Genomic DNA, 25081 nt, shown 5'->3' with positions numbered 1-25081 from the left:
CTTAGGCATAACAGAAATACTTGCACCAAGATCACATAAAGCATTATAATCAAAATCATTAACTTTCATCTTAATGATGGGCTCCCAACCATCTTCCAACTTCCTAGGAATAGAAGATTCAAGTTTTAATTTCTCTTCCCTAGCTTTAATGAGAGCATTTGTAATATGTTTTGTAAAGGCTAAATTTATAGCACTAGCATTAGGACTTCTAGCAAGTTTTTGTAAGAACTTAATAACTTTAGAGATATGACAACTATCAAAATCTAAACCATTATGATCTACAGCATTCTGAAAAATTTCAGCACTTTTATGACAAACAGTTTCAGCAGTTTTAGGCAGTTTTGCACGCTTTGTACTAGGAGTAAAAACATTGCCAACACCAATTATTTTACCATTGATAGTAGGAGGTTTAGCAACATGTGAAGCATCAACATTACTAGTGGTGGTAATAGTCCAAACTTTAGCTACATTATTCTCTTTAGCAAGTTTTTCTTCTTTTTCTTCTCTTTCCCACCTAGCATGCAATTCAGCCATCAATCTAATATTGTCATTAATTCGAACTTTTATGGCGTTTGCTGTAGCAAATGACTTAATATCTTTATCTTCATTAGGCATAACTTTCAATTTTAAAAGATCAACATCAGCAGCAAGACTATGAACCTTAGAAGCGAGAATATCAATTTTACCAAGCTTTTCTTCAACATATTTATTAAAAGCAGTTTATGTACCAATAAATTATTTAAGCATGGCTTCAAGACCAGAGGGTGCACTCCTACTATTGTTGTAAGAATTACCATAAGAATTACCATTATTGGAAGGATATGGCCTATAGTTGTTACCAAAATTATTCCTATAAGCATTGTTGTTGAAATTATTATTTTTAATGAAGTTCACATCAACATGCTCTTCTTGAGCAACCAATGAAGCTAAAGGAACATTATTAGGATCAACATTAGATCTACCATTAACAAGCATAGACATAATAACATCAATCTTATCACTCAAGGAGGAGGTTTCTTCAACAGAATTTACCTTCTTACCTTGAGGAGTCCTTTCGGTGTGCCATTCAGAGTAGTTGATCATCATATCATCAAGAAGTTTTGTTGCAGCACCCAAAGTGATGGACATAAAAGTACCTCCAGCAGCTGAATCCAATAGGTTCCTCGAAGAAAAATTCAGTCATGCATAAAAGGTTTGGATGATCATCCAAGTAGTTAGTCCATGGGTAGGGCAATTCTTTACCAAAGATTTCATTCTTTCCCATGCTTGAGCAACATGTTCATTATCCATGCTTAAAATTCATAATGCTACTTCTCAAAGATATAATTTTAGCAGGAGGATAATATCTACCAATGAAAGCATCTTTACATTTAGTCCATGAATCAATACTATTCTTAGGCAAAGATAGCAACCAATCTTTAGCTCTACCTCTTAATGAGAAAGAAAACAATTTCAGTTTTATAATATCCCCATCTACATCCTTATACTTTTGCATTTCACACAGTTCAACAAAATTATTAAAATGGGCAGCACCATCATCAGTACTAACACCAGAAAATTGCTCTCTCATAACAAGATTTAGTAAAGCAGGTTTAATTTCATAAAATTCTGCTGTATTAGCAGGTGGAGCAATAGGAGTGCATATAAATTCATTATTATTGGTGCTAGTGAAGTCACACAACTTAGTGTTTTCAGGAGTATTCATTTTAACAGTAATAAAGACAAGTAAAGCAAACTAAATAAAGTAAAGTAAAACAAGTAACTAATTTTTTGTGTTTTTGATATAAGGAGAAAACGTGACAGAAAATAAAATAAAGCAAGTAACTAAATTTTTTGTGTTTTTGATATAAGAAAACAAACAAAACAGAAAGTAAAGCAAGACAATAAACAAAGTAAAGAGATTGGATGTGAGAGACTCCCCTTGCAGCGTGTCTTGATCTCCCCGGCAACGGCGCCAGAAAAATTGCTTGATGGCGCGTGAAGCACACGTCTGTTGGGAACCCCAAGAGGAAGGTGTGATGCGTACAGCAGCAAGTTTTCCCTCGGTAAGAAACCAAGGTTATCGAACTAGTAGGAGATGAAGGCCACGTGAAGGTTGTTGGTGGAGGAGTGTAGTGCGGCGCAACACTAGGGATTCCGGCGCCAACGTGGAACCTGCACAACACAATCACAATACTTTGCCCCAACTTAACAGCGAGGTTTTCAATCTCACCGGCTTGCTGAAAACAAAGGATTAAACGTATGGTGTGGAGAATGATGTTTGCTTGTAGAAAACAACAGAGAACAGAGATTGCAGTAGATTGTATTTCAGATGTAAAGGAATGGACCGGGGTCCACAGTTCACTAGTGGTGTCTCTCCAATAAGATAAATAGCATGTTGGGTGAACAAATTACAGTTGGGCAATTGACAAATAGAGATGCACATACATATATCATGATGACTACTATGAGATTTAATCAGGGCATTACGACAAAGAACATAGACCGCCATCCAGCATGCATCTATGCCTAAAAAGTCCACCTTCAGGTTAGCATCCGCACCCCCTCCAGTATTAAGTTGCAAACAACAGACAATTGCATTAAGTATGGTGCGTAATGTAATCAACACAAATATCCTTAGACAAAGCATCGATGTTTTATCCCTAGTGGCAACAAGCACATCCACAACCTTAGAACTTTCCGTCACTCTGTCCCTGCATTCAATGGAGACATGAACCCACTATCGAGCATAAATACTCCCTCTTGGAGTCACAAGTATCAACTTGGCCGGAGCCTCTACTAGCAACGGAGAGCATGCAAGAACATAAACAACACATATATGATAGATTGATAATCAACTTGACATAGTATTCAATATTCATCGGATCCCAACAAACGCAACATGTAGCATTACAAATAGACGATCTTGATCATGATAGGGAGCTCACAAGATCTAAACATGATAGCACAAGAGGAGAAGACAACCATCTAGCTACTGCTATGGACCCATAGTCCAAGGATGAACTACTCACGCATCAGTCCGGAGGCGGGCATGGTGATGTAGAGCCCTCCGGTGATGATTCCCCTCTCCGGCAGGGTGCCGGAGGCGATCTCCTGAATCCCCCGAGATGGGATTGGCGGCAGCGGCGTCTCTGGAACTTTTTCCGTATCGTGGCTCTCGGTAATAGGGTTTTCGCGACGGAGGGATTAAGTAGGCGAAGCGGCAGCGCAGGGGGGTGCCCGAGGGGCCCACCCCATAGGGCGGCGCGCCCCCCTTCTTGGCCGTGCCGCCACGTGGTGTGGCCACCTCGTGGGCCCTCTCCGTCTCTCCTTCGGTGTTCTGGAACCCTCCGAGGAAAATAGGAAGTTCGGCTTTTGTTTCGTCCAATTCCGAGAATATTTCCTGTGTAGGATTTCTGAAACCAAAAATAGCAGAAAACAGCAACTGGCGCTTCGGTATCTTGTTAATAGGTTAGTGCCGGAAAATGCATCAAAACATCATAAAGTGAGAACAAAACATGTAGGTATTGTCATAAAACTAGCATGCGTGGAACATAAGAAATTATAGATACGTTGGAGACGTATCAGACGTATTTGATCTTCTCTATGATTCAGATCTTTGTATTGTATATTTGTATCTTGACTTGTTGGAGTCGTTGTTGTAATATATGTTTCTTGTGGGCTCTATTGTAAACCTGTTGTAATGTTACTGCACGTGGTAATTCCTCTGGCATCACGTGTGCTTCACCGCGCACGTCGTGTCTGAGGGCGTCTCTGAGACAATATCGTGCGGATTTCGGCGGGATCGTTGGAATCCTCATGGTACCGGTTCCGGGGCGTCACAAGTTGGTATCAGAGCCCAGGTTGACGTTACCCCACTAATCCGGCATGTAGGATAACCTTGCCAACGGTCGTTGTGTTTAGAGTGTCAAAACTATTTTCTGAAAATTCGTTGGATAGATCTGATTATCTCTGAATTTTCTCCTTACCTAAATTCTTTCTCCTCTTACCTTTGCGATTTTTTAGTCTTCTCTGTTATCTGAGTCTCTGAGTCTTAGGTTCCGACGTGGGTTGGACGATCTTTGCCTTTATTCTAATAGGTCCGATCTTCGGAGGATCCCGACAGAAGCGCATCATAGATAGCGGGACAACTACTTCTTGTTGGTGGTGTCGACCGTTCAGCATGGAGCAACAATTTCTGTTAGTGGTGTCGAGGAGATCGACATGTCGCGTGAAGATCCGCTAGTTCACCTCTCTCCCCCGTACCATGGCGTGGAACCTCGGGGCGAGGTTCCTTGTTAGTGATGTCGATTGTAACGGCCCCGGGTAGTACCCCTATTAGATTTTGTCTGTTCTTTTCTTTTTATGCATCACCATGCATCATGCATCATATCACCTATGTTTGACAAAATAAAATTATTTTATAAACCCCTAATTATTTTGCTTTATCCATCTCACCTCTTTGCTTCAATTCAAACAGTGTTTGAATTTGAGCTCTGTTTCAAATATTTTACAAAACAGAATACAAAAGGAAAACCCTATCTAATCTAATCTAACCCTGGGCTCCATCTCTCTCTTGTGGCCTGCTCTTTTTCTTCCTAGCCCATCTCTCCCTCTTCCCCCCGGCCCAGCACCAGTAGCAGCCTAGCTACCTCCGGCCCGATACCCTTTCGCTCCTCCTCTCCTTGTCGTCTTCCCCACGAGCGAGCACGAGAGAGAGGCGTGCCGTGCTCCCTCTTTTTCCTAGCGTGGTCCTCCCTCCAACCACCGCACCCACGCCGCGCTCCCCTTTTCTCCCCTCTCCTTATGTTCCCTCTCCAAACCCTAGTACCTCCTCTCTCCCTCTCCTTCCTCGAGCCGCCGCCACCCTCCTCTCCTCCCCTTTCCCCCCTCTCTGTAACACCACCTCACCAATGTTCAGCCTCCTCCGACCATCCCTGTCTGTTATGTGACCAGCTCCGGATGCGCCTCGGCGTCCTGGTTCTCCTGGTGGCCTCAATTCGAGCCGGGGACGCCTCAAACCGCCGCCATCATCGCCGTTCTTCCTCAGCACCGACGAACGTTTTCCTCGATTCCGGCCACCCTCTTCCTCCTTCGACCTTTCTGAGCGCACCACTGCAGTCCTGGTGAGCTCATGCACACCCAAGACATCCTCTACCTTTTCCACGCGTCATGGTTCCCTTTTTCACCATGGTGGCCGAAACTTTCCCCGCAGATCCTCGCCGCCGTTAGCGTTCCGGCGATCCCCTGCAAGCGGCACCGCCATCGTCTGGTCCGCGCCGACGAGGCGAGCACGACGGTCCCACGCGCGCGTCCTGAGGCGCCCTCCAACGCTGGCGCGCACCATGCCTCCCCGCGGTGGTCGCCACCCGTGCACGGCGTTGAGCACCTGGTGTGTGTGCGCGGATGGTTCGCCACGGTGGCGTCCACGTGGCTCCGGGCCCCACCCTTCAGCGACCTGGGCTAGCTGCCCCTCCGGTGAGAACCGTTTTCCCCAGATCTGGATCCACACATCTTGTAGGAAACTCCCTACAGCTTTTTACAAACTAAACCGCCGTCCCTGGATCTGAAGTTTTGCTGCGAAACCCCCTGGATCTTTTGTTAAACAAAACAGGGTCCCTCCCCTGGTCAAACTTTATTTTCGGGTCCTTTCCCTAATAAAATAAATCCTGTATTTTCTATTTCAACTAATAAAATCAATCTGTTAATAACTTTTAAATGGTTTCTCAAAATAAAATGTTCTATATATGAAAATTGATCAGAAAAATATGATGAACATGAATATGCCATCCATTCATCTGTTTGCATGTCGCATCATGTCGAGCCGTGATAGTTTGTGCATTTCACCTCACATATATGCGGAGTATTTCGGGACACCGACGTGGTTTTCCCCGCTCAGTTTAACTTTGAAGTAGCTCACCCATGCCATGTGTTTCCATGCTAATCAACATTTAATATTGTCGGTAGAAATGCAACTCCAAACCTAATTGCTTGACCGGGGTTCTGACTCCGATTAATTTGGATAAGTTGCATCGCATCATCGTTGCCATGTCATGCATATCATATCATGATCATGCCGATTCTTCTTTCATAGTAGTAAGTGGTGCATCCGTTGTTTGTTGTAGCGCTTTGCTTCTTCCCGGATAGGATCACGAAGTGGTGATGTGAGATACGACGAGTTCTCCGACAAGTTCTTCTGCAGCTTTTCACAGGCGAGCCCTCTCTCTTCACCTATTTTACATTTTGCTCTCCCTCTTACTGCTATCATTATGTTGCGATTCTTTATCGAGTCACGAGTCCTATTCCACTTGTTTACCATAATAATCCTATATGTACCATTCCGTACCCATAGCCGTTGCTTGATGTTTGAGCCTTGCGAGTCGTAGGCGTGTATAGCTTTCTTGTTTATCTCGATATCTGTTCGGGATATATGTTGGGTTGTTGGGAAGTTATCACATGCCATATCAGTTTTTGGACATAATCATGCCTTACTTTAATGTTAACAACTAAAATTGCTAAGCAGTGGCATCTGTGAGCCCCTTTGCGAAAGCATCGGATCTTTGTCTCGCTAATGTCCCCTAGGACCCGAGTTCTTGTTATCTATTCCGAGATTGTGCGCTCTACCAGTACGTGGGGGAGTGGGACTCCCATCACCCACTACCTTTCCTCGAGTCTATTTATTGGGATCCACAACCTTGGTTTTATTTGCCCATATGCACGATATGCACGATTTACTTCATGTTGCCTTCGTGTGTTTATATTCTGTAATGTACTCATAACGCGGGACTCCTTATCCTTGGCCGGTCGTTAGTGTCCGCCTTGGAAGCCGTCGCAAACCTATGGGTCTGTATCGGAGTACGGCCGAACTTCGTCACGGGTAGCTTAGTTGGGTGGCTCCCAGTAAAAATTTCCTTGCATTGGGAACGGTCTTGATGTGAGACTCCACCTGTAGTAAGTGGGTTCGAGCATGCGTATGGTTACATTTGGGCAACCCCTGCAGGGTGTACATCTTATCAATAAGCCGCGTCCGCGGTTATGGACGACTTGGAATTGTATGGCTTGATCATAGAACAAATTACACCGCTATCTTGTTGATAATAATTTGCTAATAACTTGTGTAGTAATATAGCATTACTACAACCAATATCTAATAAAACTTGTCCACCGTTGAGTGCCTTTTACATTGCCTCTTCGCTTTGTTGAAGGGGATATATGTAATCGGTTGGGTTATGATTGTGTAGTCTTTAGTTGTTACCTTATGCGCTCTCTTATCTTCTCTGATTAGACGGATGTTATAGCGTGTCTCTATTGGTTATAGTTTTGCTGCCGCTACACCTACCATATAGCCCCGGCGATATATTCGCCTAGCGAGCATAGCCATTTCTAGTCTCGCTAAGTACGTGCTGGAGTTCGTTCCTTGGTACTTACCCTCGCCTTTTCTCTTTCTCTTTTGTTTCCTCCTCTTGTCGCCAACCGATGGCCCGACTTCGACAGGTACGAGATGACGATGTTAGCAAGGTTACCCTTCCGGCTTGGCCTGGACAGGGTTATGGACGCCGCTGGTTATCTTCAGGACTCTTAGTCCAATTTGTATCTTGTCCGTACTCGGACGTATTTGATCTTCTGTATGATTCGGATCTTTGTATTGTATATTTGTATCTTGACTCGTTGGAGTCGTTGTTGTAATATATGTTTCTTGTGGGCTCTATTGTAAACCTGTTGTAATGTTACTGCTCGTGGTAATTCCTCTGGCATCACGTGTGCTTCGCCGCGCACGTCGTGTCGGAGGGCGTCTCTGAATCGGTATTGTGCGGATTTCGGCGGGATCGCTGGAATCCTCATGGTACCGTTTCCGGGGCATCACAGGTTGGTATCAGAGCCCAGGTTGACGGTACCCCACTAATCCGGCATGTACGATAACCTTGCCAACGGTCGTTGAGTTTAGAGTGTCAAAACTATTTTCTGAAAATTCGTTGGATAGATCTGATTATCTCTGAATTTTCTCCTTACCTAAATTCTTTCTCCTCTTACCTTTGCGATTTTTGAGTCTTCTCTCTTATCTGAGTCTCTGAGTCTTAGGTTCCGACGCGGGTTGGACGATCTTTTCCTTTATTCTAATAGGTCCGATCTTCGGAGGATCCCGACAGAAGCGCATCATCGACAGCGGGACAACTACTTCTTGTTGGTGGTGTCGACTGATGTCTACGTGTGCTTCTATTCTTGTAGACAGTGTTGGGCCTCCAAGAGCAGAGGTTTGTAGAACAGCAGCAAGTTTCCCTTAAGTGGATCACCCAAGGTTTATCGAGCTCAGGGAGGAAGAGGTCAAAGATATCCCTCTCAAGCAACCCTGCAATCACGATACAAGAAGTCTCTTGTGTCCCCAACACACCTAATACACTTGTCGGATGTATAGGTGCACTAGTTCGGCGAAGAGATAGTGAAATACAAGTAGTATGGATGTATATGAGTGGTAATAGCAATCTGAATAAAATATGGCAGCGAGTAAACATGCAACAGAACAGTAAATAAGCGGTGTTTGCAGTATTGGAAACAAGGCCTAGGGATCCTACTTTCACTAGTGGACACTCTCAACATTGATCACATAATAAATAAGTTCTCTTCCTTTGTGCTACATATACTCTTGTTTGATAATGAACACCATTCGTTGCGTAGGGCTACTAGAGCACCTCAATGCCGGAGTTAACAAACTCCACAACATTTGATATTCATGTTTAAGTAACCTTTAGAGCATAATAGATCTTTGCAATCTAAACCGAGTACTAACATAGCATACACACTGTCACCTTTACACTATGAAGGGGGAATAGATCACATCAATACTATCATAGTAATAATTAACTCCATAACCTACAAGAGATTATGATCATAACCTACGCCAAGAACAACACGATGCACACACTGTCATCATTACACCGTGAAGGAGGAATAGACTACTTTAATAACATCACAAGAGTAGCACATAGACTAATAGTGATACAAAGCTCATCATATGGATCTCAATCATGCAAAGCAATTCATGAGATCATTGTATTGGGGTACAGAGAGAGAGATTAACCACATAGCTACCGGTAGAGCCCTCAGCCCCGGGGGAGAACTACTCCCTCCTCATCATAGGAGACAGCAGCGGCGATGAAGATGGCGGTGATGTCGATGGAGATGCCTTCCGGGGGCACTTCCCTGTCCCGGCGGCGTGCCGGAACAGAGACTCCTGTCCCCCGAATCTTGGCTTCGCGATGGCGGGAGCTCTGAAACTTTTCCCGTATCGTGGCTTATTCGTATCGAAGATTTAGGTCAGGGAGCTTCTTATAGGCGAAGAGGCGGAGTCAGAAGGGTTACGGGGCGGTGACACAATAGGGGGGCGCGGCCCAGGCCCTGGCCGCGCCACCCTGTCATCTGGTGGCCCTGTGGCCCCCCTCTGCTGGCTCTCGGGTGTTCTGGAAGCTTCGTGGAAAAATAGGATGCTGGGCATTAATTTCGTCCAATTCCGAGAATATTTCCTTACTAGGATTTCTGAAACCAAAAACAGCAGAAAACAAGAACTGGCACTTCGGCATCTCGTCAATAGGTTAGTTCCGGAAAATGCATAAATATGACATAAAGTGTGAACAAAACATGTAGGTATTGTCATAAAACTAGCATGGAACATAAGGAATTATAGCTACGTTTGAGACGTATCAAGCATCCCCAAGCTTAGTTCCTACTCGCCCTCTAGTAGGTAAACGATAACAATGATAATTTCTTAAGTGACATGCTACCAACATAATCTTGATCAACATTATTGTAAAGCATATGAGATGAATGCAGCGATTCAAAGCAATGATGAAGACAATGAATAAACAACTGAATCGTATAGCAAAGACTTTTCATGAATAGTACTTTCAAGACAAGCATCAATAAGTCTTGCATAACAGTTAACTCATAAGCAATAAATTCTTAGTAAAAAGCTTTGAAGCAACACAAAGGATGATTAAGTTTCAGCAATTGCTTTCAACTTGTAACATGTATATCTCATGGATAGTTGTCAACATAAAGCAATATAACAAGTGCAATAGGTAAACATGTAAGAATCAATGAACACAGTTGACACAAGTGTTTGCTTCTAAGATAGAGAGAATAGGTAAACTGACTCAACAATAAAGTAAAAGATAGGCCCTTCGCAGAGGGAAGCATGGATTACTATTTTTGTGCTAGAGCTTTTATTTTGAAAACATAGAAACAATTTTGCCAACGGTAGTAATAAAGCATATGTGTTATGTATAAGATATCCTATAAGTTGCAAGCCTCATGCATAGTATACCAATAGTGCCCGCACCTTGTCCTAATTAGCTTGGATTAACATGGATTATCATTGCATAACATATGTTTCAACCAAGTGTCACAAAGGGGTACCTGTATGCCGCCTGTACAAGGGTGTAAGGAGAAAGTTCGCATTGGATTTCTCGCTTTTGATCATTCTCAACTTAGACATCCATACCGGGACAACATAGACAACAGATAATGGACTCCTCTTTAATGCATAAGCATTCAACAACAGATAATATTCTCATAAGAAATTGAGGATTTTTGTCCAAACTGAAACTTCCACCATGGGTCATGGCTTTAGTTAGCGGCCCAATGTTCTTCTCTAACAATATGCATACTCAAACCATTTGATCATGAAAATCTCCCTTACTTCAGACAAGACGAACATGCATAGCAACTCACATGATATTCAACAAAGGTGTAATAGTTGATGGCGTCCCCAGAAACATGGTTACCGCTCAACAAGCAACTTATAAGAAATAAGACACATAGCAACATATTCAATACCACAATAGTTTTTAAAGCTATTCTTCCCATGAGCTATATATTGCAAAGACAAAGAATGGAATTTTAAAGGTAGCACTCAAGTAATGTACTTTGGAATGGCAGAGAAATACCATGTAGTAGGTAGGTATGGTGGACACAAATGGCATAGTTTATGGCTCAAGGATTTTGGATGCACGAGAAGAATTCCTCTCAATACAAGGCTAGGCTAGCAAGGTTGTTTGAAGAAAACTCATGTATAAACCGGTACAGCAAAACTTACATAAGAACATATTGCAAGCATTATAAGAATCTACACTGTCTTCCTTGTTGTTCAAACACTTCACCAGAAAATATCTAGACTTTAGAGAGACCAATCATGCAAACCAAATTTTAACAAGCTCTATGTAGTTCTTCATTAATAGGTGCAAAGTACATGATGCAAGAGCTTAAACATGATCTATATGAGCACAACAATTGCCATGTATCAAATTATTCAAGACCATATACCAATTACCACATGAAGCATTTTCTATTACCAACCAAATAGCAATGAACGAAGCAGTTTCATCCTTCGCCATGAACACTAAAAGTAAAGCTAAGAACACATGTGTTCATATGCAACAGCGGAGCGTGTCTCTCTCCCACACAAGCATTTATTCAGAGAATGAAAATAACAAAACGAAAATAAAAGCACACAGACGCTCCAAGTAAGGTACATAAGATGTGACCGAATAAAAATATAGTTTCAAGAGAAGAAACCTGATAAATTGTTGATGAAGAAGGGGATGCCTTGGGCATCCCCAAGCTTAGATGCTTAAGTCTTCTTGAAATATGCAGGGATGAACCACGGGGGCATCCCCAAGCTTAGACTCTTCACTCTTCTTGATCATAGTATATCATCCTCCTCCCTTGACCCTTTGAAAACTTCCTTCACACCAAACTCGAAATAAACTCATTAGAGGGTTAGTGCATAATCATAAATTCACATGTTCAGAGGTAACACAATCATTCTTAACACTTCTGAACATTGCCCAAAGCTTCTGAAAGTTAATGGAACAAAGAAACCCATTCAACATAGCAAAAACGGCAATGCGAAATAAAAGGCAGAATCTGTCAAAACAGAACAGTCCGTAAAGACGAATTTTACAGAGGCACTTAACTTGCTCAGATGAAAATGCTCAAATTGAATGAAAGTTGCGTACATATCTGAGGATCACGCACGTAAATTTGCAGATTCTTCTTAGTTACCTACAGATAACCATGCCCAAATTCGTGACAGCAAGAAATCTGTTTCTGCGCAGTAATCCAAATCTAGTATTGACTTTACTATCAAAGACTTTACTTGGCACAACAATGCAATAAAATAAGATAAGGAGAGGTTGCTACAGTAGTAACAACTTCCAAGACTCAAATATAAAACAAAATTACTGTAGTAAAATAAACACATGGGTTATCTCCCCAGAAGTGCTTTCTTTATAGCCATTAAGATGGGCTCAGTAGTTTTAATGATGCTCGCATGAAGAATAGCAAATGGAGCAAAAGAGAGCATCAAGAAGCAAGTATGAAACAAATTTAAGCCTAACCCACTTCCTATGAAAAGGAATCTTGTACACAAATAAATTCATGAAGAACAAAGTGACAAGCATAGGAAAGCAACACAAGTGCAATTTCAAGATTCTCAACATAAAGAGGGGAAACTTAATATTATTAAGATGCATATAACCATGTTTCCCTTTCTCATAATAACTTTCAGTAGCATCATGAACAAATTCAACAATATAACTATCACATACAACATTCTTGTCATGAGCCACACACATAAAATTATTACTCTCCACATCAGCATAATCAATTTTATTAGTTGTAGTGGGAGAAAATTCAACAAAGTAGCTATCATTATTATTCTCATCATCAAATGTAGGAGGCATATTGTAATCATAATTAAACTTATCCTCCATAGTAGGCGGAACCAAAAGACCACTATCATTATAATCATCATAAATAGGAGGCATATCATAATCAACATAAACTTTCTCCTCAATACCCGGAGGACTAAAGAGATCATTTTCATCAAAACCGACCTCCCCAAACTTAAATTCTTCCATAGCATTAGCAACAATGGTGTTCAAAGCATTTATACTAATAACATTCCCATTAGCATTCATAAGTTCCATGGGTTTTTTAATTTTCTCTTCAAACACATCATGTCCTAATTCAAGATAAAGTTCATAAAGATCTCTCATTTTGTTGTTGTCTTCCATTAAGCCTTACTAGTGAAAAATAAAAACAAGAGACAAAAAGATGCAATTGCAGAATCTAAAGGAGATAGCTTCGAGCACTCACACACCAGCAACAGTGCTAGGAAATAGCTTAGTAGTCGGAGGATGTGAATACCTTTTACCTTACCTCCCCGGCAACGGCGCCAAAAAAGTGCTTGATGTCTACGTGTGCTTCTATTCTTGTAGACAGTGTTGGGCCTCCAAGAGCAGAGGTTTGTAGAACAGCAGCAAGTTTCCCTTAAGTGGATCACCCAAGGTTTATCGAACTCGGGGAGGAAGAGGTCAAAGATATCCCTCTCAAGCAACCTTGCAATCACGATACAAGAAGTCTCTTGTGTCCCCAACACACCTAATACACTTGTCAGATGTATAGGTGCACTAGTTCGGCGAAGAGATAGTGAAATACAAGTAGTATGGATGTATATGAGTGGTAATAGCAATCTGAATAAAATATGGCAGCGAATAAACATGCAACGGAACGAGTAAATAAGCGGTGTTTGCGTATTGGAAACAAGGCCTAGGGATCCTACTTTCACTAGTGGACACTCTCAACATTGATCACATAATAAATAAGTTCTCTTCCTTTGTGCTACATATACTCTTGTTTGATAATGAACACCATTCGTTGCGTAGGGCTACTAGAGCATCTCAATGCCGGAGTTAACAAGCTCCACAACATTCGATATTCATGTTTAAGTAACCTTTAGAGCATAATAGATCTTTGCAATCTAAACCGAGTACTAACATAGCATACACACTTGTCACCTTTACACTATGAAGGGGGAATAGATCACATCAATACTATCATAGTAATAATTAACTCCATAACCTACAAGAGATTATGATCATAACCTACGCCAAGAACAACACGATGCACACACTTGTCACCATTACACCGTGAAGGAGGAATAGACTACTTTAATAACATCACAAGAGTAGCACATAGACTAATAGTGATACAAAGCTCATCATATGGATCTCAATCATGCAAAGCAATTCATGAGATCATTGTATTGGGGTACAGAGAGAGAGATTAACCACATAGCTACCGGTAGAGCCCTCAGCCCCAGGGGAGAACTACTCCCTCATCATCATAGGAGACAGTAGCGGCGATGAAGATGGCGGTGATGTCGATGGAGATGCCTTCCGGGGGCACTTCCCCGTCCCGGCGGCGTGCCGGAACAGAGACTCCTGTCCCTCGAATCTTGGCTTCGCGATGGCGGCGGCTCTGGAACTTTTCCCGTATCGTGGCTTATTCGTATCGAAGATTTAGGTCAGGGAGCTTCTTATAGGCGAAGAGGCGGAGTCGGAAGGGTTACGGGGCGGTGACACAATAGGGGGGCGCGGCCCAGGCCCTGGCCGCGCCACCTCGTCATCTGGTGGCCTCGTGGCCCCCTCTGGCGGCTCTCGGGTGTTCTGGAAGCTTCGTGGAAAAATAGGATGCTGGGCATTAATTTCGTCCAATTCCGAGAATATTTCCTTACTAGGATTTACGAAACCAAAAACAGCGGAAAACGAGGACCGACACTTCGGCATCTCATCAATAGGTTAGTTCCGGAAAATGCATAAATATGACATAAAGTGTGAACAAAACATGTAGGTATTGTCATAAAACTAGCATGGAACATAAGAAATTATAGATACGTTTGAGACGTATCATCGAACGTTCAGCACGGAGCAACAATTCTTGTTAGTGGTGTCGAGGAGATCGACACGTCGCGTGAAGATCCGCTAGTTCACCTCTCTCCCCCGTACCATGGCGTGGAACCTCGGGGCGAGGTTCCTTGTTAGTGGTGTCGATTGTAACGGCCCCGGGTAGTACCCCTATTAGATTTTGTCTGTTCTTTTCTTTTTATGCATCACCATGCATCATGCATCATATCACCTATGTTTGAAAAAATAAAATTATTTTATAAACCCCTAATTATTTTTCTTTATCCATCTCACCTCTTTGCTTCAATTCAAACAGTGTTTGAATTTGAGCTATGTTTCAAATATTTTACAAAACAGAATACAAAAGGAAAACCCTATCTAATCTAATCTAACCCTGGGCTCCATCTCTCTCTTGTGGCCTGCTCCTTTTCTTCCTGGCCCATCTCTCCCTCTTCCCCCCGGCCCAGCACCAGTAGCAGCCTAGCTACCTCCGGCCCGATACCCTTTTTCTCCTCCTCTCCTTGTCGTCTTCACCACGAGCGAGCACGAGAGAGAGGCGTGCCGTGCTCCCTCTTTTTCCTGGCGTGGTCCTCCCTCCAACCACCGCACCCATGCCGCACTCACCTTTTCTCCCCTCTCCTTATCTTCCCTCTCCAAACACTAGTATCTCCTCTCTCCCTCTCCTCCCTCGAGCCGCCGCCACCCTCCTCTCCTCCCCTTTCCCCCCTCTCTGTAACACCACCTCACCGACGTTCGGCCTCCTCCGACCACCCCTATCTGTTCTGTGACCAGCTCCGGATGCGCCTCGGCATCGTGGTTCTCCTGGTGGCCTCAATTCGAGCCGGGGACGCCTCAAACCGCCGCCATCGTCGCCGTTCTTTCTCAGCACCGACGAACGTTTTCGTCGATTCCGGCCACCCTCTTCCTCCTTCGACCTTTCTGAGCGCACCACTCCAGTCCTGGTGAGCTCATGCACACCCCAGACATCCTCTACCTTTTCCACGCGTCCTGGTTCCCTTTTTCACCGTGGTGGCCGAAACTTTCCCCGCAGATCCTCGCCGCCGGCAGCGTTCCGGCGATCCCCTGCAAGCGGTGCCGCCACCGTCTTGTCCGCGCCGACGAGGCGAGCACGACGGTCCCACGCGCGCGTCCTGAGGCGCCCTCCAACGCCGGCGCACACCATGCCTCCCCGCGGTGGTCGCCACCCGTGCACGGCGTCGAGCACCTGGTGTGCGTGCGCGGATGGTTCGCCATGGTGGCGTCCACATGGCTCCGGGACCCACCCATTAGCGACCTGGGCTAGCTGCCCCTCCGGTGAGAACCGTTTTCCCCAGATCTGGATCCACACATCTTGCAAGAAACTCCCTACATCTTTTTACAAACTAAACCGCCGTCCCTGGCTCTGAAGCTTTGCTGCAAAACCCCATGGATCTTTTGTTAAACAACGCAGGGTCCCTCCCCTGGTCAAACTTTATTTTCGGGTCCTTTCCCTAATAAAATAAATCATGTATTTTCTATTTCAACAAATAAAATCAATCTGTTAATAACTTTAAAATGGTTTCTCGAAATAAAATGTTTTATATATGAAAATTGATCAGAAAAATATGATGAACATGAATATGCCATCCATTCATCTGTTTTCATATCGCATCATGTCGAGCCGTGATAGTTTGATCATTTCACCTCACATATATGCGGAGTATTTCGGGACACCGACGTGGTTTTCCCCGCTCCGTTTAACTTTGAAGTAGCTCACCCATGCCATGTGTTTCCATGCTAATCAACATTTAATATTGTCGGTAGAAATGCAACTCCAAACCTAATTGCTTGACCGGGGTTCTGACTCCGATTAATTTGGATAAGTTGCATCGCATCATCGTTGCCATGCCATGCATATCATATCATGATCATGCCGATTCTTCTTTCATAGTAGTAAGTGGTGCATCCGTTCTTCCCGGATAGGATCACGAAGTGGTGATGTGAGATACGACGAGTTCTCCGACAAGTTCTTCTGCAGCTTTTCACAGGCGAGCCCTCTCTCTTCACCTATTTTACATTTTGCTCTCCCTCTTACTGCTATCCTTATGTTGCGATTCTTTATCGAGTCACGTGTCCTATTCCACTTGTTTACCATAATAATCCTATATGTACCATTCCGTACCCATAGCCGTTGCTTGATGTTTGAGCCTTGCGAGTCGTAGGTGTGTATAGCTTTCTTGTTTATCTCGATATCTGTTCGGGATTTATGTTGGGTTGTTGGGAAGTTATCACATTCTATATCATTTGTTGGAGATAATCATGCCTTACTTTAATGTTAACAACTAAAATTGCTAAGCAGTGGCATCTGTGAGCCCCTTTGCGAAAGCATCGGATCTTTGTCTCGCTAATGTCCCCTAGGACCCGAGTTCTTGTTATCTGTTCCGAGATTGAGCGCTCTACCCGTACGTGGGGGAGTGGGACCCCCATCACCCACTACCTTTCCTCGAGTCTGTATTAACTGACTACGCAAACGTGGGGCGGGCCCGCTAGGTCATGTCCCGTCAATCTCGCCGCAGCGGTTGCCACATCGTTGATGACATCATCAAAATCATCGGCTCCTCCACGATGGAGCACCCGAATATTATCGGAACTCGAAGAAACTTACGATATTCGACTTAACAACTTATATCCCGTGCATGACTACTTCACAGTCATCCACATGCTCGGGGGGTACTCCCATCGGTAGCGCTGGCCGCGCACCTGATAGAAGGATGGAAGCCTCGTCAGTAAGCAAAACGGACCCGAAGGTCCTAGAAATCCAGTTTCGAGCCCGTGGACTTGAACCTATGTAGAGTAACGCGGTTTTGCTTCGGCAGTTAACCAGTCTCGGTTCAACGAGTAAACCTGGGCTCATTACTTTCATCACTTACATACATTCAACTCTCCTGCTTCTCTCGAAGTCCATATTCCTCAAGGACCCGATACATTCCGAAGGCATCGGATGAAGGAGAAGACTCAAAAAACATCGACATCAGCAGAAAATCATTAGAGTAGCACAACTTGAGTCTACGTACGGTTGGAAGCATCCATCCGTAGACTCGGGGGGCTACTCCCATTGGGAGCGCTGGTCGCACACCCGATAAAAAACAACTTCGACACTTCATCAAGCACAAGATTCTACATTCTTCGACTAATCGAAACGTTCAGATGAAATGTTCAGATAATAGCAACTTTAGTCCCTGCCCGAAGCATTGCTTCTGCCAGTCACTGGGGCTCCTGATGTGGGCATTACCCTTCGGGTAACCGATATTAGCCAACCTTCCCTGGCCCACAGGGGGCCCACAAGGATTTCTGTAGCCCAAGATGGACCAACATGTTGGTTGCGGCGATGGAAAGATGGAAGGAGGAGGATTCTTGACAAACAAGGCAAGAAGACGTTGTGTAAAGGAAAGATAGATTGGATCTTGTTATAATCTAGTCAAATCCGTGCAGGACTCTCGGGACCTGACTTCCTATATAAAGGCCAGGAGAGGGCCTGCCGGGGGGACACACACAATCGCATACAACCTCGCATACACCAAACCCTAGAAACCTTGCCTCCCAAAAAGATCACCACCACGCATTCTATCGACTGCCCCATTGTTACCTTTTCATCTATAAATCAAGATCAGACAAGCAGGAGTACGGGTTTTACCTCATTGAAGGCCCCGAACCTAGGTAAATCTCACCTTCTGTTCGTTTGGTATCCGATGTCTCGTGCTAACCTGCAGGATTTCGTCAACCCTAAGCCCCTCATGGTGGGCATTACCGAGGAGCCCCCTTGTCAGGCGGGAAGATGTGAGCGGGAGATAAGTGGCAGGAAATTTCAGCGGAAGAAAAGTGGCGGCAAGATGTGAGCGGGAGATAAGTGGCGGGAAATTTCGGCGGGACTTTCACTTGATATTAAGAATACAAATGTAATTAATATACGTCTGATAAATAGTCATGCATACATAAATGTATCATACATAGGTCATGCATACATAAATGTCTCATACATAGGTCATGCATACATAAATGTCTCATACATAGGTCATCCATCAGTCGGGACGGGGTTTGGGCCGTCGTGAGGGGTGGCGTGGCACGGGGTGTCAAACCGAACTTGTCTGGGGCACTGGCGTTGAGAGCAGGGATCCAGGACCCGGACGCGTGGTCGTACTGCGTCTCCTGGGTGGGGTTGGGTGGAGGAGTTTGCATGTGCTGCCAGTACTGCTCTGACATGCAATCCTCCGGGTTACCAGCATCGCGAGAACTGTCTCCCCATGTCGTACCTCTAGACGCAGTGTGCTGCGTCTGCGTGTAGCCGATGGCATGAAACATAAGTCAGGTACAATTACCCTGCTGATGAGAAAGGAAGAGTATACATAGAACGGTACGTACCAGGCTGCTGAGATGGACCTCCTCCGAGGTAAGGACTCTGCACGTGCTTCCAGTACTCGAAGCTATCATGGTGTTGTGCTGCTGGTGCTGGTCAGGATTGAAGGAAGGCTAATGCTGCTGATCTTGAGATGTGTCGAAAGGTTACTACTTCTGCCACGACGAACCTCCAGCCTGGTCAGGGCGTGGTGATGGTCTGGGCGTCGCCATCCGTGTAAGACGTGGACGTGGATCCTGACGATGCGGCGGTGGTCTGGGCGTCGCCGTCGGTGTAAGACATGGACGATGTACGACGTCCGACGTACGGCTGCACATGATAGCCACGTAGACTCTGCGAAACTTTTCCTCCAAGCGTCTGACCCAGGATACCTGGTGATCTCGCGGTAGAAGAGGTCCAGTGGATAGGGACCGCGAGTATCTACCTAGATCATCCTGAAGATCCTCTGTCAACTGCACAATTATAGTAGTATTTAAAATGTATACCCCAATATGTAAATGCACAAGTATAGTAGTATTTTATATGAATGACATACCGCGTTTTGTTGAGAGACCGCCTGGGACTGAGTCGGATACATATCCTCCGCAGTCAGTGCTGGGAAATCCTCCGGGTCAGATACCAGGACAAGGATCAGCCATGTCGCCGCCATGTACCTCCGCAAGTACGAGTCGAACTCTACAGGATCGAACGGCTGATCATGTGGCCATACTCGTTGTGTCGCAGTACCCCAGTCAGTAACGTACAGCCCAATGCGCTGCTGCCACCGTTGCCGTGACTGTGTAGTACCCTTCGTGTTATAACTGAAATCAGACTATTTGTTAGAGTATGTAAACAAGAAGACAACATTGTTGAGAAAGTATAAGGAGTACAAATTATAGCATTATTTGAAGCATAGAAATAAAAATATTATTCAATACTTATTACAAATTATAGCATTGTTCGAAGCATAGAAATACAAATATTGTTCAATACTTATTACAAATTATAGCATTGTTCGAAGCATAGAAATACAAATATTGTTCAATAATTATGACAAATATTGTTAAAGCATAGAAATAGAAATACAGTAGCCTAGTTTCTTCCTCGCCCTCGACGACCCCTTGTGCCTCGTCGACCCCTACTTGTTGTGCCGGTCCCAAAGGTTGGACAATTTGTATCCCAATGACTGAACTAGTTGCATAGAAAACATTGCCTAGTTGTGGTGACCCGGACCTAGAAAGATCAGGAGTCTATGTGCATCCACTGTACTAGTCCCAAGAATTTGCTAATATCATAGTCATATCATTATTACAACGCATCAAATCTGAATACAAAGTCTTTTATTACAAAAATGCCCTTAGGCAAAAATGAACAGCGAAAAGATAAATAAAGTGGCGAATCCAGCAAATGTGCCACAAGCAATCGACTGGAGCATCGTGACCCTAACATCGTATCTCACTCGTCATCGGAACAACCTGCAACATAAGACATTGCAGCCATGAGAGTGATCAACACTTTGAATGTGTGGCAAGTTACACCAATGCAATAATAAACCTATTTGTACATGCTTAAGGATATCAAAGGAATGGCTATAGTGTTTAACATTTGCGCAAAACAATATTTTACATTAGTAAACCACATTTTAACATTTACAAAGTCCTATCTTTAATAAACAGTTTTATCAAGTAATATATAGCTAGAGGTCACATAGTCCAATTAGCCATGATGAAAGTTACCCATGAATGACACACGGACAAAGGGCTTTCCCCAAAATCCCACCTATAAACGACACACAGACATAGGGTTTGAAATTTATTTTATGTCGTCTGGCCCGTAGCCATATTCGCTGCAAAGAAAGAACACTCTAAGTTCTAACTATCGGTGTCCGAGCCGGATTCGCCCGTGTGGTAGTGCCTGCGGCAGGCCGTGTCGTCGAACACCTTGACGATCATCTCGCCGTCCCTCTCGTAGAGGAAGGTGAGCTGGCAGCCGGGCTCGAGCGCGAGGTCACGGACGAACTTGCCCCACCTGGTGTGCAGGTACATCTTGCCCTGCCCGTCTAACAAGACCTCCACGGTCCAGCGGCCGAAGTTGCAGCTGGCCTCCCGTAGCTGCAAATGCGCCGGCTCGACGCCATTGACGAACTCGGCGAACTTGTCCGGGAGCCGCTTGATGCCGAGCGGGTTGTCGTCGATGCGGAGGAGGAACTCGAAGCAGCGGTCCTCCTGCGAAAACGAGGAGGGCGCAGGCGACGGCGAACGTGGGGCCGTAGCTGCTCCACCACGGCGGCCCCTGCCCCGTCCCCGGGGGTGCCCAGGGCCGCGGCCTCGACCGCCTCGCCGGCCACCAGGACCCGCCATGGACTTCTTCGCAGGCCTGGCTGCGTCGCAGGGACACCTAGGCGGCGCTACGGTGGAGCTTTCTGGCAGCTAGGGTTTCTTTGGAGGAGTGGATGAGGAAGAAGAACGCGCCCCCCTTTATATAGGCCGGAGGCATGCGGTGGCCGCGGGACGCGTGGCGACGCCATTATCGTGGTTGGTGGAGGTGGGCTGCGGCCGCTCGGCAGCCGAGGCATCGCCATTAACGTGGCGCAGACTGCCGAAGCGACGCAGCGACGCCAGTCGCTGGCGCGTTTGAGAAGACGCATCGGCGCAGGGTTGCTGCCAGGTCCACGCAGTGTCCGCAGAGACGCATCCGAGGCACATATTTGGACCAGGTTTGCGTCTCCGCGGATGGCCCAGTCACTTTGCGTCGCCCCGCTGGAGGTGGTGCCAGACGCATCCGGTCACGGCGGATGAAAACGGTCGCTCAACGTCCGCTGGGATGCCCTTAGCGAAGAATCTCCACACAGATTGGATGGCAATGAGCGCGTGCCTAGCTACCCATGTGTGTAGCAAATCCACTCTCTTTCATATTTTGACCAAAATAATAGACAAAGCTTGTTAAACCGAGACGTAGGAATTAATTGCTTTGTGTATTCAGTTAACTCATTACCTTTTTTATCCTGTTAATCCATTATACTCCCTCTATTTTTATTTATAAGGCTGCTAAATATTTTATGCCAAAACTTAAACCACAATCTAAACAAGTTATATAACACCAAAATCATATCAGGAGAAACATCTTTCAGATATGATGAATCTAATGATATGCCTTTGGTGACATATAATCATATTATGTTATTAAAAAAATTACCTCACAATGTGTGGTGGTCTTGTATATAAAAACAGGGGAAGTACATTAAAGGTGGTTTCAATTGGAAACCACTCCCCTCGCTACAAAATGTAAATATAAACCCCCAGGGCTCCCCCTATCCCATGAAGACACGAACCTACGTAAATTTTACTACCCTCAAAGGGTTCCTCTTCGTGTTTGTCATTCAGTTACATCCAAAGCCAAGAATGGAGTGCGCTATTGCACGAGCTCAGGCATCAGCCTCAGCAGGAATGAGATCTCCCTGTGCGTGAAATTTGGTGTTGACGTGGCATCTTTCATCACCTTGCTGCTTAAGTCTTCGATTTCCATGTCGGTCTGGGGGGTGGCGATGAGATCAGAGATGGCCTTGGTGATCTCCGGCACGAGGTCCACTATGACCCCGTTCACTCCCATCAGGTGCTGCATGTACACGGCCTCCGGCACATTACTGCAAATTTGCACGAGGACATAAATTGTTTAGGGCTCGGATTCAGGTAGTTAACAACTTAATCAGGTTGTTCAAAAGAGGTTTCTGACAAACTCTATAACTTACTTCAATGTTCCGTAGGTCAATAGGGAGAGGTCAGCCTCTTTGATCTTTGGTATAGCGGCCGGGAACCTGAATATTGCACGGGCCTCCGAGACAATTCCTTGCATGCCGCAGGCAAGACAAAGCTTAACTGCCTCTTCCAACGAGTTCCTCCTCACGTCAGTATAGATTTCTGTCCCACCATTTGTCAAGAAGTAAACCTGAACATCAAAACGGTGATTGTATACAATCATTAAGCGGTGTCTGTCATGGTACGAATACAAGTTCTAATGGAATTTGCAATGTGTCAGGCAACAGTGTACTTACAGGGTATGTGCTTTGCATTTTTCGCATGAGCTGTGCAGCATCGGGCTGGAAGCTAGAGAAAATGATAGGTCTGTCCTTGGCATACTCAAAGACCACCTGTTTCCAAGTTGCAAACGAAAGTGTTAGACAGGTATGCTGTACACAATTGGAAAGTGTTAGAGTAAGCAAAACATGCCTTCAAGATGGCCTCGAGGATGTGGCTGAGCTCTTCCTCCTGGTATACAAGATTGTCATCAAATTTTAGCTCAACGTTGAAGCCCAATCTTGGATTGACCTTCTCGAATGCTTCTTGAAGGGTGCAAAGAGGATCATCTGATTGCACATTCCAATTCAAAACTCTACCATCCTTCATTTTCCGCAACAAAGGCTTCCCATTCTGTCATGAAGCAGAACATTATTAGATTCTACATAGAAGTACCGAAGTCGCAAATGACAAGATGAGCAAAAATAGGTGTTTTGCATTATTATAATACCTTCCCCTCCTTATTTTGAGGTCCATACTGGAGGAATTCTTCCAGCCGAAGATCTGTGACACGTCTGTCTGAAACTTTACCCTGAAAAAACAGATATTCGTATTGAGATTATGTGATTCAGCTATGACTCATTCCAGGCAAAACCTCAGAACAGAGGAAGGATACAAAGCAAAACAGGGTATATATGAAACTTACCTGTTCTTCAGTAAAGATAAAGTTGTCATGGAAGATGATTGGGCAGGCGTCCTTGGTGACCTACAAAATTGATATTCATGGTTCTCTTCTCAACATCTTTGCACACTGAGTTATTTTAGACAAAGAGAGAAGGGCCAGAAGTAAACAAATCAGTATCTTCTTTGAACACTTCAGCAAGCTCGATTTAAGAAAATTTAAAATAGCATGGTAAAAAAACGGAATCCCTAGTTAAACAAATGTCACTCGTACGTTCAAACACAAATTAAATACTTTGAGGGTTCAAGATTGCATGAGAGAATGCGATTCTAGACAAAGAGAGTAGTTTTTTTTTTTTGTTGTAGTATTTGGTGTACTCTTTGTTATGTATTGCAAATCAGAGCTGTGCTAAAAGATTTTTCATCATTCTCCCAGCGACAACCGAGCCCCAGATGCAAGAATACCAAACGAAATTATTTTATGTTGGTCAGATGGAGACGGCATCGGCGCACGTGTCTTCCCTTGCTACGCGGCGAGTTTTCATGTTCTTTCTGACCGAAACACGGCAAGCGTGTCGCGTGGTCGAGCCGCCCAGGCCGGACGGACGGAGGCGTCCCCATCAATATCACCTAGACCAAATCCGTTACACAGAGGATGGAGAGCACGACCCGACAAGAGCGCACGTAGACAGACCATACACTTTCCGTTTGATCTTTTCCGTTTCATTAACTTAGGAGGAGTTTTCGACTAACTTCCAGACGAGGAGGATACTAAGTAAATCCGAGCTGAAAGAATCGGTTTTTACCTGGACGTCGAACTCCACATAGTCGATGGCGAAGCGCGCCGCCTCGTTGAAGGACCTGACGGAGTTCTCCTTGACCTCCTGCAGGCGGCGGTCTGGCGACGACAGCGCGTTCATCCCCTTGCCCCGGTGCCCGATCAACGCGAGCCGGCCCGCCGCGCGCTGCTGCTTCGCGCCCGCGCCAATGCGCGCGGCGGCGGCGAGGTCCGGAACGAGGACGTCGAGGGTTGGGACGTCGGAGACGCGGGCGGCCTTGAGAGCCATTGGTCGATGATCGATCAATTTGTGTCAAGGAATTGGCTGTTACGGCTAGGTAGCTCGTACACGTGCGGAGGAATTGGTGTGGATTTGGGCGGCGCAGGCCGGGGTGGATTGACGAGGAGGGAGGGAGGGAGTTGAATGTCGCCGGACAAGGAAAGGAACCAGGAGCGTTATAAAGAGGGATAGGGGTGAAATCGAATGTGGTAGGGGCGCGGGAATATTCCAGGGTGC

At 45.0% G+C, this 25081-nt stretch overlaps 1 protein-coding gene across 1 annotated transcript; it reads right to left on the bottom strand.

The window, feature by feature from the left end:
* Positions 1–22251: 22251 nt before the first annotated feature.
* LOC124687155 (glycerophosphodiester phosphodiesterase GDPD1, chloroplastic-like) lies at positions 22252–24853 on the bottom strand. The gene is made up of 7 exons (XM_047220976.1): positions 24593–24853; positions 23812–23871; positions 23617–23697; positions 23319–23519; positions 23144–23239; positions 22841–23037; positions 22252–22735 (listed from the first exon to the last, which is right to left on the bottom strand). Exons 1-7 carry the CDS (start codon positions 24851–24853, stop codon positions 22504–22506), a joined length of 1128 nt encoding a protein of 375 aa, XP_047076932.1. The 3' UTR covers positions 22252–22503.
* Positions 24854–25081: the final 228 nt, after the last annotated feature.

The sequence above is a fragment of the Lolium rigidum genome, chromosome 2, assembly GCF_022539505.1.
Source record: "Lolium rigidum isolate FL_2022 chromosome 2, APGP_CSIRO_Lrig_0.1, whole genome shotgun sequence".
Taxonomy (NCBI): Eukaryota; Viridiplantae; Streptophyta; class Magnoliopsida; order Poales; family Poaceae; genus Lolium; species Lolium rigidum.
Note: the sequence above shows the minus strand (reverse complement) of the source record. Positions and strands in the feature narration are given on the sequence as shown.